At 34.7% G+C, this 18682-nt stretch overlaps 1 protein-coding gene across 1 annotated transcript in view; it reads left to right on the top strand.

Moving 5' to 3' along the window:
* The window catches only part of LOC149779288 (uncharacterized), a 237444-nt gene that overhangs the window by 67705 nt on the left and 151057 nt on the right, over nt 1-18682 (top strand). Inside the window, 2 exon segments of the mRNA XM_089938418.1 lie at nt 13164-13216; nt 17060-17187. Of these exon segments, the coding sequence (XP_089794544.1) occupies nt 13164-13216; nt 17060-17187 (181 nt within the window).

Below are 18682 nucleotides of genomic sequence, written 5' to 3' on the forward strand. Positions count from 1 at the left end.
TGGATAATTTGCTATTTGTGGAGCCCATTATTTCTGCAAGATATGATATTTCATATGGATAAACACCTATTCATTCTGTTTTGTAGAGCATCTAAGAATTACATTTTCCGTTAAGGTGTGGACATCATGTTAATGATATGACCTATGATGTCCTTGTTTGTCCTTTCCAGGTGAAGAGGAAATTCCATCCTATTCAGATATTAGATAGAGCTCGCCTTTGTGATCCACTGTTTCTCATGGACAGTGCTCATGCCTTAAGTAGAACTACTATCCTTATCACTACCACTGAGGCTGTTTTGCTCAGGTTAGATTATGATTCACATCACTATAATGTACATACATGCCACATTGTGGCAGATACCAGTGCTGCTAAGGCTGGAATTCCTTACCATCTGAACCAGCCTTGGGTCAATGGTCCTTTAATGTATCTTGTATATACATTCAGGTGCACTCCAATAGAATAGAGTTTGCTTTGTGTTGAGGCATATATCTTAGCTTGTGCCTCACTTGTCGGTGCACACTTTTGTCGATCAATGGACTATTCTGCTTCTTTACTTAGATATACCATCTTACAAATTTGGAACACTTCAGAGACATTGTATAGCTGTTCATGCCAGTCGTTCATTTTCACATCCTTTGCTACATTGTCATTTCAGCTCTATCTTCTGTTAGTGGACATGTGAATTCCTAACTGGTTATCAAATACATATATCTAATATTGATACCTTTAGGCACATCTGGATTGTTATGCAGTTTGAAATCTAGTTCATGCATTTCCACATTATTGCATTATCAATCATTATCTTTATCCTTGCATTTCCTTAAATTGGGGCCCTCCGTTACAGTCACACTGTTCCATAGTCACAGAGCTCCCTTCACTTTGTTTGGGCCATTGCCAAGTTTCATGCATTCACAACTTTGCTTTTGAACCCCCAGTTAGTGTCATTACTTAAATGTACTCAACTATTATGTCCATATACTTCATACCCGCTTCCTACGGTGCATGTATTGAGTATTGGCTGATGTTTGTTATCATAGCAATCCTCAGGATCAGACTTATCGAGTTTCAGTTATCAGTGTCCCTATATACCTTGTATCAGCCCCTTGTGTCTTCACATACAGGTGTCGGACACTCTTCACAACCCTACAAACTCCCCCAAGTCTCTCTTCCTGAGGTATTCCTATAGAAACAATTCAGAGCTTGGCTGGTGCAGTTTGCTGTGACAGGATTTGCCCCCATTATGCCAAAGATTATTTATATTTACAATAAAGTTTATATTGAACCCATATATTGTGTGTTATTTAAATTATAATTTAATTGGTTAAATAATAATAATAATAATAATGAGGACTTTGTATAGCGCTTAATCTTTAGAAGCTCTAAGCTCTTTACAACATTAGACAACACCTATAAGATAAAAAACATATAATAATATTATTACAAAAACAAACACCATGAAATTAGAAAAACATTAAAAAATAAAAAACATGCTGAGAATATTTCAGGTAGGAAACATTATTAGGTCTTTACGTTTGTTCTTGCAGTCGAAATAAGTGAGTTTTGAGATCCCTCTTGAATGTGATCACTGTGTCTTTGTGTCTACGTTCAGTGGGCAATTCATTCCACGTTGCTGGGCCCTGGTATGCAAAAGAACGCTGTCCATATGACTTTGTTTTCATAGTGGGAATAATGAGTATATTATTGTCTGACAGAAGAGGAGCATAAGTATCTTGCTGGTGTGTATACATTGGTGAGGTCAGATAGGTATGTTGGACTAGAGTCCGAGAGTGAAACATAGCACAGAGAACAAATTTTGTGCTTGATTCTGGATCGAATGGATAGCCAGTGTAGGGTACAGAGCAGCAGGGATGTGTGCTCTGATCGTGGTACTCTAAGTATGATCCGAGCAGCTGTGTATTGAACTTTTTGAAGTTTCTGGAGTAGATATTGAGATGAACCAGACAGAATTGAGTTACAATAGTCCAGTTTTGAAAGTACTAATGAACACACAAGTGTTTTAGTGGCATCAACTGAAAGATATTTGCGAATTGAGCTGATGCGTCTCAGTCAAGATGGCATATAATGCAGAGGTGATCTGATGCAAGATCATGGGATACCAGTGAGGACCGTAGAATGTTATCATCAGGTCTATGAAGAATCCAGTCTAAAATGTGACCATGTTTATGGGTGGGTTGGTTAACTGACTGTTTGAGGTTGAAAACATTAATGGAATCTATGAGTTTTGATGTATTTGAGTTTCCGGGACAGTCAAAGTGAAAGTTGAAATCGCCAAGAATGATCAGGTTGCCACCTATAGAATTTCCATAGTCCAGGAGATTTGGAAACTGCTCCAAAAAGAGAGAGTTAGCCAGCTTGTTTTTTCTACTAGGAGGAGGGCGGTATAGGCAGAAAAAATGGACTGACCTTTGCTCCAGTGTGATTGTGGTTTGGACTAGTTCAAACGATGTGTGGTCAAAATTGAATGTTGTTGTGTAGTTAAGACATTTTATCATGGAGTTCTTTGTGATGAAATGTAAAAGTAATATGCAGTGCATCCTTCTCTGGCTCCTTGCTGGGCTCCTATTTGTCTACTATGGTTCTCTGCCCTGACATGATGTCATTGCAGCCAGTATATGTTAATAAGCCAGTAACTAAATTTAGATACATTGTCATGTTGAACCAATCAGATGACTAAGTTGAAGCATGTGATCAGACATTGTCAGTTAGGCATCATTCATATAACTGATACACCTGTAGATATGCATTCCTTTACGTGCAGATGCTGCATTTAATTTTTAACATTATTTGCGGAAAGAACCACCCACCTCCCCTCCTTCCACCATGTTGTTTTTTTTTGATATTTCTTGCATAGCATACCATTCCAGCTCTGTTCTAGGTGCCCTTTTTCAAATTGGCTAATGTTACTGCCACTGCCAAATTTCCATGCCTTTACAGCTTTGTTTTTGACCCCTATTTGTGTCGGTACTTAAATGTACTCAACTATTATGCCCATATACTTCATACCCGCTTCCTACAGTGCATGTATGGAGTATCAGCTGCTGTTTGTTATCATAGCAATACTCAGGATCGGACTTGTCAAGTTTCAGTTATCAGTGTCCATATATACCTCGTATCAGCCCCTTGCAGCTCCACATACAGGTGTCTGACACTCTTCACCAATTGTTTATATTTACAGTAAAGTTTATATTGAATCTATGTATTGTGTGTTATTTAAACCCCAATACAGCAGCAACAACAACCATACTAGCTACCATATTTACATGTCTAAAAGTAAAGTCCAGCTGCAAACTGCAAAGATCCAGATCTGCCATAATGTGCTGGCAGATCTGGGCTTTGCAGTTTGTTATGTGACTTCTTTAATATGCAAAGATTTTATATCGGCCTATTATTTGCCCTAATCTTGGTCAGTGCATGTGTCAAGTTTTGTTTTACCTGGGCATGCCCTTGGGATTTTTCTAGGTCATTGACTTATTGATAAGCCTACTCCAGTACATGTATTTGGTAAAAATAAATTATCTGCCCACCACATGAGGTGTGTTTTAGATAATGCATGATAAACAAAGTTTTTTCTTCCAGATGGTAAATATCTCAGTTTTATGGACTTCAGCTGTTAAAATATATTTTCAAGTTGGTGTTTTATTTCTGTTTTATAGAATTTTGTTAGTGTCGGATTAAAATTTGAGACAGAAAATTTTGTTGGGCTTATGATTGGATTAGCTTTACTAGAAAAAAAAATTATACTAAAAATGAAATTTTTGGGAATCTATCAACTTTAAGGTGATGTTAGTATCCCAGTGGTTATGGTTTGAGGGATTTCACTGTATTTCTGTCCACTCCTGTTGAATGAGCTGGTGGGCAGTTTGTGAAAAAAAATACTACTCAGTGACCAAGGCCATTAACACAGGAACAGTTGTGTTCATTTTTCTAAAAAAAAAAAGATTGGGGTATATAAGAATGCCATTATTGTGTAAAATGTTTAAGAGATTTAAAAGACCTAGGCCAGTAATATGTTGTGTATAATAGATTTATAAATCACGGGGGGTGACAGTAATGGCGGCTATAGGTGGAAGCTAGTAAAGTGGGCTCTGTAGATTTTGGCAGTTATAAGTGGTTATTTTTACAGTGAAATGGTTCATACTTGTTGGGATGATGTATGAATATTCAAGGAATTCAGGGCATAGAACATTACTGGTAGATCATAATCAATTTTGAAAAAAATGTGTTTTTCCACTCAAAATTCAAATATGATGGAGTAGAGATGGAAGTTTAGTGGTGCAGTTTTGAGACATTCCCTACCTGATTTGTTTGACTCATTTACTTATTTCGATGTAGTTTGCCTTAAATTGTAAGAATTTTTTGGTACATGATGAGTAATAAATGTCAGTGTCACAATTGAATAGTGAGAAAAAATTAGTTCAAACAAGATTGTCTACAAGCATGAGTGGAAAGAAAGATCAAGGCAAGCAACAAATAAAAACCAGATTACAGAGTGGCACCCTAATGGAGACATCTGACACAAGTATGAGTGAATCAGCCTTGAGTACAATTCAGCTGGACTTGGATAAAATAAAGCAAAGTCTCAGAGGGAACATTTCAAAAGCAGATTTCACATCTGCTATTGCTGACTTGGTGAAAAAAGATGACCTGACAGAAATTGTCTCAACTATTGTAAGGAAGTTGTTAGAGACTGTGAAGGAAGATCTGAGATAAGAGATAGTTGTAGAAAGTGAAAGGGTAATAAAGGAGAGGACAGGAGAGTTGATGGATAGGGTTTATTCACTGGAATTCGAAAACCACCAATTGCGAGAAAAATTACAAGAGGCAAAGAAGGAAAATGATAAAATGAGGAGTGATGTGAAAGATTTTGACAGGAGATCAAAGCAAGCAAGTGCGGCTTCAAACCAAATCGAACAGTATTCAAGGAAGCTGAACATAAAAGTTTTAGGGCTGGAGGAGGAGGAAAATGAAAGTCTTAGAGAGAGAATTCCGAAATTGGTGAAGGAAGTCACAAAGATTAATTTGGACAACAGGGACATAGTGGCTGTGCATAGGATTCCAGGTTGACAGGAACAACCAAGGCCAGTGATTGTCAGATTTTGGAGTCTGGATTGTAAACTTCCAATTATCAAGAAGCGGAAGGAATTTATACAGTACAAAGGAATTAGACTGGTAGAGGATGTGACCAGGATGAATACTGAACTTATCAAAAAATTATCCAGGCATCAAGAAATTGACAGCGCATGGTACTTTAATGGATCTGTGTATGGTAAAACCAAATCAGGAAAAAGGATAAGATTTGACATCTATGATGAAATTGATGAGAAAATTAGATTATAAGTGTAATATGCAACTCTGTGAACTTATGAAATTGGCCGAATAGGTATGTGAACTTTCGTTTTGATACTCCTTTTTCTACTCTAATTTGTTTTAATACTTTGTTTATAAGACACTTCTTTCCCTCACCAGTATTGTCCTTAATTAATATATTTGTTTATTCGCTCTTCCACTGTCATATCTCTCCCTAATAAATTCTCTTACTAGTTCATAAATCATCTTTCACTCATATACACTCATATACACATTTACTCAGTCGTTTACTCACTTTTTTCAACATTACTCGTCCACGATAAATTTCTCAGTCTCACATTTTTGCTCATGCATTCAATCACCCACCACTTTACCCCTTCTTTCATTCATTAATTTGTAATTTATATTCTTATTAATCTGTGCCATTTGGTTTACAAAACTGTCTTAGCTCCGGAAAGGTCTGTCAGAGGCGCGTAAGAGTTATCGTAAATGGAGTTGCTTCACTTGTTGTCCATCGTATACTGTATCAATGTTAAATGCAACCAAATCTACAGCATGTACTGTAACACCATGGATGATTTAATTATGGACGTTTTTATTCTGTGTGAGTGTGAGTGTGAAAGCCATGCATATGATAAACTCAAGGTGATAATTACTGAATACATTCGTGCACAAGAACATGTACATGTAAAATTTCTGCTGTTTTCATGGATAATAACATAAAAATTATATCTATTAATGTTAGAGGCTGCAAGGTTCAGTCTTAAAACGAAGGGATATTTTCCACTGGGTAAAACAAAAGAATGCATCTATAATATGCTTGCAAGAAACTCATAGTACAAAGAACGATGAAATATATTGGGCAGCTGAATGGGGATACAAATGTATATTTAGCCACTGCTCTAGTAATAGTGCTGGGGTTGCAATATTTTTTAGAAATACTTTTGAATTTATAATTCATAGAGAAAGATGTGACAGTCAAGGGAGATTTATTATTTTAGATATTACAATTAATGGCAACAGAATAACCCTCGTGAATTTGTATGGTTATAATGATGATAATCCTAGCTTTTTTAGAAAGTTAAAGGAGGAGATTTTATTTTTTGAGAACTCATCAATTATAATGTGCGGAGACTGGAATACTGTTCAAGACTTAGATTTGGATTACTTACAATATTTTACATGACATTACATGACAAACACCAACAGTCTAGGGCAGTGATTCAAGACCTGAAAAACAAATTGGAATTAATTGATCCCTGGCGAAATTCCAATCAAGACTTAAAGATGTTTACCTGGAGGCAAAAATCTCCCTTGAAACAAAGTAGATTAGATTACTTTCTTGTATCAAATGATGTTCATATGAATACAGCTGATGCGTGTATCTTACCAGGGTATAAGACTGATATTTCAGCTATTGTTTTGAGTGTGGCGTTTTCAACGTTTCCAAGGGGAAAAGGATATTGGAAATTTAATGCCCGACTGTTGAGGAACATTGACTATACTGATTTGGTCATAAAGTGTATAACTGACACTGTAAATGAATATTATGTAGGGGGAAATAAAGATGACTCTCTCCATGTTTCTCTTTCCTGTAATGACCAGATGTTCTTTGAAATTTTGAAAATGAAAATAAGACCTGAAACTATATGTTATTCCATTAGGAAAGCAAAAGAGAAACGGGAAAAATTAAAGAAAATTGAGCAGGAAATAATAGAAATTCAGGGGGGACTGTCGAATAACATAAATGGGGAAACTCTGGAAAATTTCGAGAGAAAAAAAGCAGAATTAGAGGAATCTAGGAAAAAATACATAGAAGGTGTTATATTAAGATCTAAAGCTAGATAGTATGAATTTGGGGAAAAAAGCACAAAGTACATTTTAAATCTTGAGAAAAGAAACTATGTCAATAAGACAATAAAGGAAATTATTTTAGACAATGGGACAAATATATCTGACGAAATAGATATTTTCAAAGCTCAAAAAGTTTTATATGGAATTGTTCAAAAGTAGAATTGTTCAGCTTGATGACGAGGCTACTCAAGAAACTCGAAATAGATTTTTTAATCACAATATTAAACTTAGTCAAGAGGAAAGAGAATAATGCGAGGGTCTGCTTACAATTAATGAATTCGGATTGTCTCTAAAACGGATGGAAAATGGAAAAAGTCCTGGCTCGATGGATTCACTGTAGAGTTCTATAAATTCTTTTGGAAGTCTCTGGGGGGATTTATATGTAGATCAATAAATTATGGATATACTGTAGGAAAACTTTCAGATTTTCAGACTCAGGGAGTCATCACATGTCTGCCAAAGGAAGAAAAAGAAGATATTTTAAAAACTGGAGACCTTCATCACTTTTAAATATTGACTATAAGATTGTTTCGGGAGCAATTGCAGCTAGGATTAAAAAGGTTCTTCCATCAATAATCAGTGATACTCAAAAAGGATATATGAAGGGTAGATTCATTGGAGAAAACACCAGACTATTATATGATATCATGGACCAACTTGAGAATGAAAACAGATATAGTTTATTATTGTTAATAGACTTCAAAAAAGCCTTTGACTCAATTAACTGGATCTTTGTGGAAGAAGCTCTACAATCTTTTAATTTTGGTGATTCCGTTTGTAAGTGGTTTAAACTGTTTTGTAATGACTCTAATAGTTGTGTTATAAATAATGGCCATATGTCATCTTTTTTTAGACTTGAAAGAGGATGTCATCAAGGAGATCCCCTTGCACCTTATTTGTTTATCATTGGGGTTGAGATTTTAGCTATAACTTTAAAGCAAAATGTGGATGTACCGGGAGTAATCTTTGATGCCAGTGAATATAAATTGGGTCAGTATGCCGATAACACTTTTATTCGTCTTGATGGGTCTCATTTTTCTCTTGAAGCAACTATGAATATCTTGCAAGATTTTTTCTATTATCTGGACTTAAATTTAACATAACAAAAAAAAAGCTATATGGATTGGAAACAGGAAATTTTCTAATGAAAGAATATGTCCCGAAATGGGCCTAATTTGGTCCTCTTCTAACTTTACACTCCTTGGCATAGAATTTTCTCCAGATTTACAACACATAGTAGAGATTAATTATATGAAGAAACTAACAAAAGCAATAAATAAATAATAATACAAACAATTAGAAGCGATGATTTCTTGAAATACTTCTACTTAATATCCAAAATTCCAAAAGCATGGAAAGATGCCATAAAAAAACATTTAGTACATAATAATTTTGATAAGCAGGAGGATAAAATAATGAACTTGTGAAAACAAGATTTGCTCAAGATTGTTTACAAAGATCTTTTACAGGAAGCTAAAAGGCAACACACTGCGAAGCAAGAAACTTGGATGCAAGTATTTAATAAAAATATAAGTAGTGAGGAGTGGTCTGAGATTTATAGCTGGGCGAAATGCTGTACCAAAGATACCAAGTTGATCTCTTTTAACTTTAAATTAATCCATAGAATAATCGCTACTAATGATTTTCTTAAAAGAATTAACATATTAGATGACAACAAATGTACTTTCTGTAAGAGTGAAAATGAAAGTATTGAGCATTTCTTTTATGACTGCAGTATTACTTCACAGTTTTGGTACTGTTTTATTGAAGTTTTTGCACCTTTTTGCCCAAATATTGTACATCTGTCCAGAAAAGAAACATTCTTAGGAAGTGAACAACTGGACAGTTTGGGTAATTTCCTGCTTATTTTGGCAAAACATTATATTTATACTTGCAGATTCAATATGAAAAATCCTTCTATATTTGCTTTTATAGTTGCAGTGCATAAGAACATTGAAAAAACACTGCTAAGGTAAATAAAAAAGAGGACCAATTTCTTCAAAAATGGACCTCAATAATGAACATGTAACTTGTCTCTGACTTGAAGGTAAACAGGAACAAAATACTGTAATATCACAAAGTCCATGTAACCTAGATTGTGTGCCATATGCATGTGTGTATGCGTGTGTGTGTTTTTTCTTTCTCTGTAGATTATATTTATTATCCCTAGATTATCTGATAAACAGAAATGTTTGATTGTAAGGTGACCTTGGGATGGCTCCCCGACCCATTGGTCAACCTATTATGGGGTTAATAAAAAATAAAAGAAAAATAAAATAATAACAAATTTTTTTATAAGACACAGGCCAGTAATACGTTGTGTATAATTGATTTAAATGACACAGGCCAGTAAAATATTGTGTATAATAGATTTAATTGATCTAGAACAGTACAGTGTTTTGCACAGGAGATTTAGAAAACCTAGAACAGTCAGATATTGTGTATAAACCTAGAACAGTAAAATGTGTGTAATGTTTTTTAAAAAAAACCACAAAAATCTTAGGCAAGTAAAATGTGTATAACAGGTTGAAAAAGTTATGCCAGTAAAATGTTGTGTATATAGATCATAAAAATCCAGAACAGTAAAATGTTGTGTATATAGATCATAAAAATCCAAAACAGTAAAATGTTATGTATATAGATCATAAAAATCCAGAACAGTAAAATGTTGTGTAAAATAGATGAGACCTAGTACAATAAGACCTGGACCAGTACAGTTATGTGTAATAGATTTATAAGACATAGGCCAGTAAAATGCTGTAGGCAATATATTTATTAGACATAGGCCAGTAAGATGCTGTGGACAATAGATTTATAAGACATAGGCCAGTAAAATGCTGTAGGCAATATATTTATTAGACATAGGCCAGTAAGATGCTGTGGACAATAGATTTATAAGACATAGGCCAGTAAAATGCTGTAGGCAATATATTTATTAGACATAGGCCAGTAAGATGCTGTGGATAATAGATTTATAAGACATAGGCCAGTAAAATGCTGTAGGCAATATATTTATTAGACATAGGCCAGTAAGATGCTGTGGACAATAGATTTATAAGACATAGGCCAGTAAAATGTTGTGTATAATAGATATTAAACCTACAGCAGTAAAATGTTGTGTATAATAGAATAAGACACAGGCCAGTAAAATGTTGTGTATAATAGAATAAGACACAGGCCAGTAAAATGTTGTGTATAATAGATTAATAAGACCTATAACAGTTTGGTTAGGTCTTGTAATGCCAAATAACTTGTAAAGATTTTCCTGAAGAATGGACAGGAGATGTATGATCTTCATGAACATTGGCTAGGAGACATGTGACTGTGCATTGAAAAACTGAAGAAATAAAACAGGGCTTGACGGGTGGTAATGCATGACTACATGAAAGAAACTATTTAACTGGCTTCTTTATTGTGCATTTTAGTTGTAAATTTTATCATCTTGCATGTGTTTTTGTGTGATATTGGGACTTAGCTATCATTTATCATTGGCAATACAGCTGGCTGCTGATTATTTAATACTGATTATGTGGATTGTTTATTCCTACACACTCCCACCATGTCCCTGAAAATTTCAATGCCCAGTTAATTAAAACTGGATTATTCAGAGAACTAATTTCCTGACAAAATCATTGTCTCTCAATGAGTCCAGATAATTGGCATTTTACCGTAGCATCCTACATTGCTAGGCTTTTACAGTAAAATGTTTGAAAGTCAAACACATCATAGCACTGCTCACAGACAACAACAAAAATATTTTGTCAGAAACATTATGATTTGAGTTTCTGATAAGACTCTCCATGTGGCTTTATGATGACCTTGCCATACAAGGGTCTAGGAAAAAAAGTTTTTCTTGAAATGTTAGAGTGCTGCTTTTCCCAAAGTTGGAAAATGATGTTGACTGTTAAGATGGGGTATCATTAGCTCAGTTGGTCATAGACCAGAAATCCATTGTCCAACCATTGTCTGGTTGTTCGTTAGTGCATGTTTTATATTGCTACTTCTCCTAAACTAATTGGAGGATTGCCATGAAACTGTACACACATTCATTCCATAGTGTAGCTGTTCCTAAACAAGAATGGTGCGGCAAGGACTTCCAGTATAGATGCCACAATGGCCATCTTGAAAAATTTTGTTATTGACATTCCTTGTTACTGGATGGTCATATCAACATTGTGTTTTACTAGACTTATTATGATGTCTAGTTGGTCCTAAATGAAAATGGTGCCGATCTGACTTTGAATATTGCTGTCATGGTAGACATCTTGAAAATCTTGTTATTGCAACTCCTGCAGAACAGAATTATGTGATATTTTACCAGGATACTTCTTATGATGTCCAGTTTGTATCAAATAAAAATGGTGCTAATCTGACATCCAGTATATATACCACCCAGTGGCCATCTTGACAATATTTTTATTGCTACTACTCCTGAATGGATTGTCATACAAACATAAGGTTCTTATTGACAATCTTCTTGTAACTACTTTCTATGAATGATCATTGTAACATGGGGTTTTCACCAAAAGACTTATGATGCTGTCATAAATAAAAATGGCACCAGTCTGACATCTAGTATGCCCACCACAGCGGTTAATTTGAAGATCTTGCTATCACTGAAGAATATCAGAGATGATGTGAACACTCAGCAGTTAAAAGGAAGAAATGGTCTTGTCTCTAATCCCTGGAAATTCTTTTTGCCTAGTTGAGTGTCAGTCCATTACATGGACTCTTAAATGATGCATACATGCCAACCATTATGCATTTGGTGTAATCATTAGGCTTTTTTCACCAAATTATATTTTACACTCACATGTACATGGATTATGCTTTTTTGGTACATTAAAAAATGAAATAAAAATAAAGCAATAAAAAATTGTTTTTGGTCATTTTTATTGTCATCATTTTAATTCAACTCGAATAAATTTGAGAATATTCTTAAAAGGATAACTGCTGCATAATAACAGTGTAAGAGTACTTTCCTATTTTGCTTTTCATTGAAACTGTATGACTCATTTCCAAGAAAACTGTTTCAAATATGAACATTTCCTCACAGATTCATTATATTGATAAGCTAGTTAGGTAGCAGTACCAAAATGGCCCCTGATTTTAAGTGAAACGCTCATGATGTTATTTGTGGATGTTTTATGATGGAAATGTTAGATCAGATTGATCTTTTCAAACTTCAGAACACGCAAGATCAGAAAAAAGACAAATTAAAACACCGCTTTACAAACTTTAGAAAAAGAATATGAGAGTAATGTAATAAAGCACATGGATTGAACCCGACGTGCTCATTGCAGAATTTACAACTTCACGTTCATGATCATTCACGGAAAGTTACGCATGTGCTGAATATAAATAATATGTTAGTATATGTGTTTCTTTTCTGGCTCTAATCCACATGGATTTTGCTGTTCGTGAGAAGAATTTTGAACAGCTGCAGAGCCAGGTTAGTAGCAAAAATAAATGTATCTTTTTCAGGCTGTGTGCTGTAATTATGGCATGTAATATATAGATCACACTTTTTATGCCCAAATTATGCTTTTTTGCCACTTGTATTAGCAATAGTTATGCTCATACCACTTGGAGATATGGTGTTTGGCATGTATGATGATTGTGATGACAAGATAACTTCACATTTCACCTAAACCTACATTTTGTTGGCTGGTTGTGATGTGCCTCTTGCATTAGTCATGGTGTTAAATTTGATCCTTGCAGGTTTCCAGTATTATTTTGGCTTCAATGATTGCTGTTAATGAAATATTCACAATTAGGGAGAGATAGTTTTGTAGTTTCATTTCTTCAAACTTTTGCTAAAGCACATTCTGTTGGTGACTGATCAACGAAGCATTTGACCAAACCCTCGTAAGATGAAAATCTCATGGAGTCACATGAGGGTGTGTTTGCATGAAAATATTTGTTGGATGGGAACCTCATTAGTACAGTCTATATAGAAACATACATTGTTTTGTTGCAGACAGGGATCATGGCAATGGTGGCTGTTGTTAGCCAACCAGTCAACATGTCACAGTAAGTCAAAAACATTTGGTTTACATTCTGGTAATCTTCTGCTGTCAGTTTTTCTCACAATTGCCCATGTTAGGAAATAGACAAATATTGGTATTGCTTTTCTTGTAAATTTCTATACATTTAGCCCATGTTAGGAAATAAACAAATATTGGTATTGCTTTTCTTGTAAATTTCTATACATTTAGCCCATGTTAGGAAATAAACAAATATTGGTATTGCTTTTCTTGTAAATTTCTGTACATTTAGCCCATGTTAGGAAGTAGACAAATATTGGTATTGCTTTTCTTGTAAATTTCTACACATTTAGCCCATGTTAGGAAATAGACAAATATTGGTATTGCTTTTCTTGTAAATTTCTATACATTTAGCCCATGTTAGGAAATAGACAAATATTGGTATTGCTTTTCTTGTAAATTTCTATACATTTAGCCCATGTTAGGAAATAGACAAATATTGGCATTGCTTTTCTTGTAAATTTCTATACATTTAGCCCATGTTAGGAAATAGACAAATATTGGTATTGCTTTTCTTGTAAATTTCTACACATTTAGCCCATGTTAGGAAATAGACAAATATTGGTATTGCTTTTCTTGTAAATTTCTATACATTTAGCCCATGTTAGGAAATAGACTAATATTAGTATTGCTTTTCTTGTTACAGTAATGGTGTATTTTCTACAAGTTTGTATATCATTAGACAGAGCATAAATGTTCTGTTTACAGCAAAGAATTTCTTGTAAATATGGATTAATATTTCTTTTTCATTTTCAGTAATACCACAAAAAACATCTATCATGTCATAATTATTATGATCTCATCTGTAGTGTCAGTGGGGGCACTTAAGTGTGAAATGCACTGAAGTGAGATAAATGTTGTCAGTGAATGCACTCAAGTGGAATTTATTGTTTCCCACAATAGTGTCAGTGATTGCACTCAAGTGGAATAAGTGTTTCACACAATAGTGTAAGTGAATGCACTCAAGTGGAATAAGTGTTTTCCACAATAGTGTCAGTGAATGCCATCAAGTGGAATAAGCATATAACATTTATCATAGATACAGATATAATAGGAATGAGAGACAAAGTGTTCCATGAAACCTGTGTATGCTTTCAGTGAAAGTGGATACAGTGCAGCCTTCTTTTATTGAATGATTGATGATTAGTGTTTAATAGCAAATCAGCACATGAGAGACTAATTAGTGCTGGGGCAGTAGAAGCAAGATATTGTGCTTAGAGACATACAGTGGCTGCATGTATAATCAGGATTAAAACCTGCATCTAGCTTTTGTGGTTAAAGAACACAAACCACTGAGTCCCAGTAGCTCACTGGTCCCATGTTGTACTGTGGTTCATTGGAGACATAGCAGTGAAACACACTGAATGTGACACAACAGCAACTGTGTCATAATATTGCATGATATATAGAAAATCAGAAAATGGGACATTAAGTATGTAATGACATTATAATTGGTTATGATCAGCCGGAATAAAGTAGCAAATTATATAAGAAAAATCGAGTCTTTAATTGGCTTTCTAACCCTACAAGAGTTACACAAATATTTGCAGTATACTTTAGATCCTTTTTGGTCTCTGATAGCTCCCAAAACAAGAGTTTATCAGTTGACAACTTGCCAAATGACAAACTTACTGATATCTCCCAAAAAGACATTTCAATCAGTGGACATAATGCCTATTTATGCAAAGTCATGCCAGATGACAAACTTCCAGATATCAGCCCAAAAGACATTTCAGTCAGTGGACATCATGCCTATGCAAATCATGCCATATGACAAACTTCCTGATATTTCCCCCAATGACATTTCAGTCAGCGAAAAACATGCCTATCAAAGTCATGCCTGATGATAAACTCACCAATGTAACTCATTAATATCACAAGCTTACTGATAGCTCACCAAAGTTCGACTAATTGACAACATGCCTATGTACCATCATGCCTGATGACAAACTTACCAAATTAATGTAAAACCTAACAGTTGACAAACTTACTGATAAAACTTATTGAAAGTCTGTTAGTTTTGTTGAAACTTTCATAAAACTTAAATTTGATGAAATATAAAAAAGGATTCGTTAGGATGTGATTTGGCTTCTGCAACCATGAAATATGTGCCTTTTTATTACTAATGGCATTATAAATCCCACTACCCCATTTTAATGTAGGCATTGTAAATCCCACTCCCCCATTTTAATGTAGGCGTAATAATCCCAGTCCTCCATTTTAACATAGGCATTATAAATTCCAGTCCCACATTTTAATGTAGGCATTGTAAATCCCAGTCTCACATTTTAATGTAGGCATTATAAATCCAAATCCAAATCCCACATTTCAATATAGGCATTATAAATCCCAGTCCCACATTTTGATGTAGGCATTATAAATCCCAGTTCCACATTTTAATGTAGGCATTATAAACCAAACCCAAATCCAAATACCACATTTCAATGTAGGCATTATAAATCCCAATACCACATTTTAATATAGACATTATAAATCCCAATCACACATTTTAATGTAAGCATTATAATTTCCATTGCCACATTTTAATGTAGGCATTATAAATCCAAATCCCACGTTTTAATGTAGGCATCATAAATCCCAATCCCACATTTTAATGTAGGCATTGTAAATCCCAGTCCCACATTTTAATGTAGGCATTGTAAATCCCAATCCCACACTTTAATGTAGGCATTATAAATCCAAATCCCACGTTTTAATGTAGGCATCATAAATCCCAATCCCACATTTTAATGTAGGCATTGTAAATCCCAGTCCCACATTTTAATGTAGGCATTGTAAATCCCAATCCCACACTTTAATGTGGGCATAAATCCCAGTCCCCCATTTTAATGTAGGCATTGTAAATCCAAATCCCACATTTTAGAATAGGCATTATAAATCCCAGTCCCAGATTTGTAATGTAGGCATTATAAATCCCAGTCCCCCATTTTAATGTAGGCATTATAAATCCAGATCACTCATTTTAATGTAGGTATTATAAATCCCAATCACACATTTTAAAGTAGGTAGCATAAATCCCAATCCTTCAATTTAATATATGCATTATAAATCCCAATCCCAGAGTTATAATATTGGCAGTAAAATTGTTGAAATAAAACACAAAACATAACATAAAATATTTTTAATGTTAAGCACCTACAGCTGTCACCACAGAAAAAAATAATACCTATGTCTCTCCATGTTTGATGCAGGAAATGAGCTATATTCAAGATTCCATTATAGATCTGTCAAACCTAATTTCGGCAACTGAATGCTCTGAACTTGGTGTTAAAGTGAGTTTAATTCATACTTGATGAAAGGGTTTGTCAATTTTTCATCTCACTGAGGTGTCATTTTTATAGCACAGTCATTGAATTGACATTTGGAAAGTTTGTTGTTTGAAAGAGTGTGGTACTGACAAGTTTGTTGATCAGTGATATGTCACATCTCCAAGTTGTTGCATCAGCGAGTTGTAATGTAATTATTGTTTCTAACAAAAGACCACTGTATGTTAGCATTTGTAATACATAAATATACATTTTCTGTTGTGGAAAATTATTAAAATATCTGAGAACTATTATAAAATTAGAATAACCTAGTTTTAACCCTTGTAGAGGTTACAGCTTAAAAAGGCTGAAATGGTCACATTTTATTCATACTTTCTGATGATACCATTGATTGTGGTAATGCTGTAAGTAAAAATTGGTCAGTATTATAGGAGTTTTATTGTTTCAAATGATATTTACATCCCTTTACCAAAAAGGGGATTATTTTTTTCAGACATAGATGATATAAGAAGTCTACATGTTTCTATTTATTATTCTCTCAGTTTGAAAACTGGGTACCTTGTGTATGCAAATGGAGAGACAGTGGGGGTCTCCAGCAACAATCTGAAGATCTGGGATCACACAAGGTCGAAGGAACCAGATAACAACTACAGCTTTTCTTTTACTGCTGGTGAGTATCTAAACCAGTGTACATATTTTGTTCACCGCTTTGGTGGCCTAGTAGTTAGAGTGTCCACCTTGCAAGTGGGAGGTTGTGGGTTCGAACCCTGGCCGAGTCATACCAAAGAAAATGGTACTAACAGCTGCCTCACTAGTCGCTCAGCATTAAGAGGTTAGTGTTAGGACTGGTCGGCCTGGTGTCAATATAATGTGACTGGGTGGGACATCATGCTACATGTCAGCAGCATGATGCCCCAGTGCTAGACATCACTATAAAACTGCCACACTGTAGACATTGTAGCGATATGACTGAAAAATTGTTAAAGCTATGTTAAAAATCTTAATCACACAAACACACACACATATTTTGTTCTGACTAGTGTACACTCATTTCTTTAGTGACTTTATTGGACTGATATCCTAAAACAAGTGCTTATGCCATAATCCTAATATGGTGGGCTCTATTATGTCTGTGGTAGGATAATGACCTGCATTTTGTATTGCTTGTAATGAATGTGACTGTGTCTGTCATCTGTCTTGGAGAAGAAAATTTAAATCATGTGTCTTATGTCTTTGATGATCATGGATCCAGTCTTCAAAGGCCAAGGTCTTGGTGTGAATTTGTGTGTGTGAAAGTTGTCTGAGGAATTATAAGGTCAAATTCAAGGTCATGGGTTGTTTAGTGATATGTTAATAGGGTCACATTAACATTGTCACAGTGAGACAAAAAGTGTGTGTGGCTTGATAGTTAGGTGTTGTATTTTTTAAAGTAACATGATTTTGTTTCAGTCTGCAATGTTCAGGAACATTCAGTGTTCAAATGAAGTCAGAGTGAGTCAATTGTGGTAGTTGGGTGTGTATTCACCAAGATGCATCAACATAAATAGTTGCATAACTCTGTGACTTACAAACCAGTAGAAAGAACCTAAATGTAAAAATCTGAGGCATGAAATACAGGTATCAGTAATCTATTTTTCGTAAGTTTGTGTTGTTATTACCAAATCATCAACACAAATGGTTCCATGACTCAGTGGCCAACAATTATATGAGACTAACTTAAATAAGGTTTAATGAAAGGCACTGGGGCATGAAATACTTCACAGGGACCAGCTTTTGATACGATGTTATTAAACTCACCAGGAGATATCTCAACATAAATGTTCATAACTGTGTAGCAAAACACTGGTTAGTAACTGATCAAAACACAAACCTGAACAATGTTACTTGCAGTGTGGAGATAGAGAATTGTGTTGACAGACAAGGAAATAATAAATGTCCTTTGGTGGGTCTTCTGAGACTCTTTGTTTAATTATCAGTTGGATTCCTCTTTGGCACTTAAACTGGGTTATGGTGGGTGCAGTAGGGCCTCTTTTTCTACAGTAAGTTAGGTTCTCAGACTCTTCTGTCGTTAGGACTGGTCCTCTGTTTATCATTTGTATAAACTGTTTCTTTTTGCAGAGACAAATACCAGATAACTCTGTTATTGGATAGGACTGATGCTGGTC

This window comes from Sinohyriopsis cumingii, chromosome 17 (assembly GCF_028554795.1).
Source record: "Sinohyriopsis cumingii isolate HCF-2022 chromosome 17, ASM2855479v2, whole genome shotgun sequence".
In the NCBI taxonomy this organism is placed as follows: Eukaryota; Metazoa; Mollusca; class Bivalvia; order Unionida; family Unionidae; genus Sinohyriopsis; species Sinohyriopsis cumingii.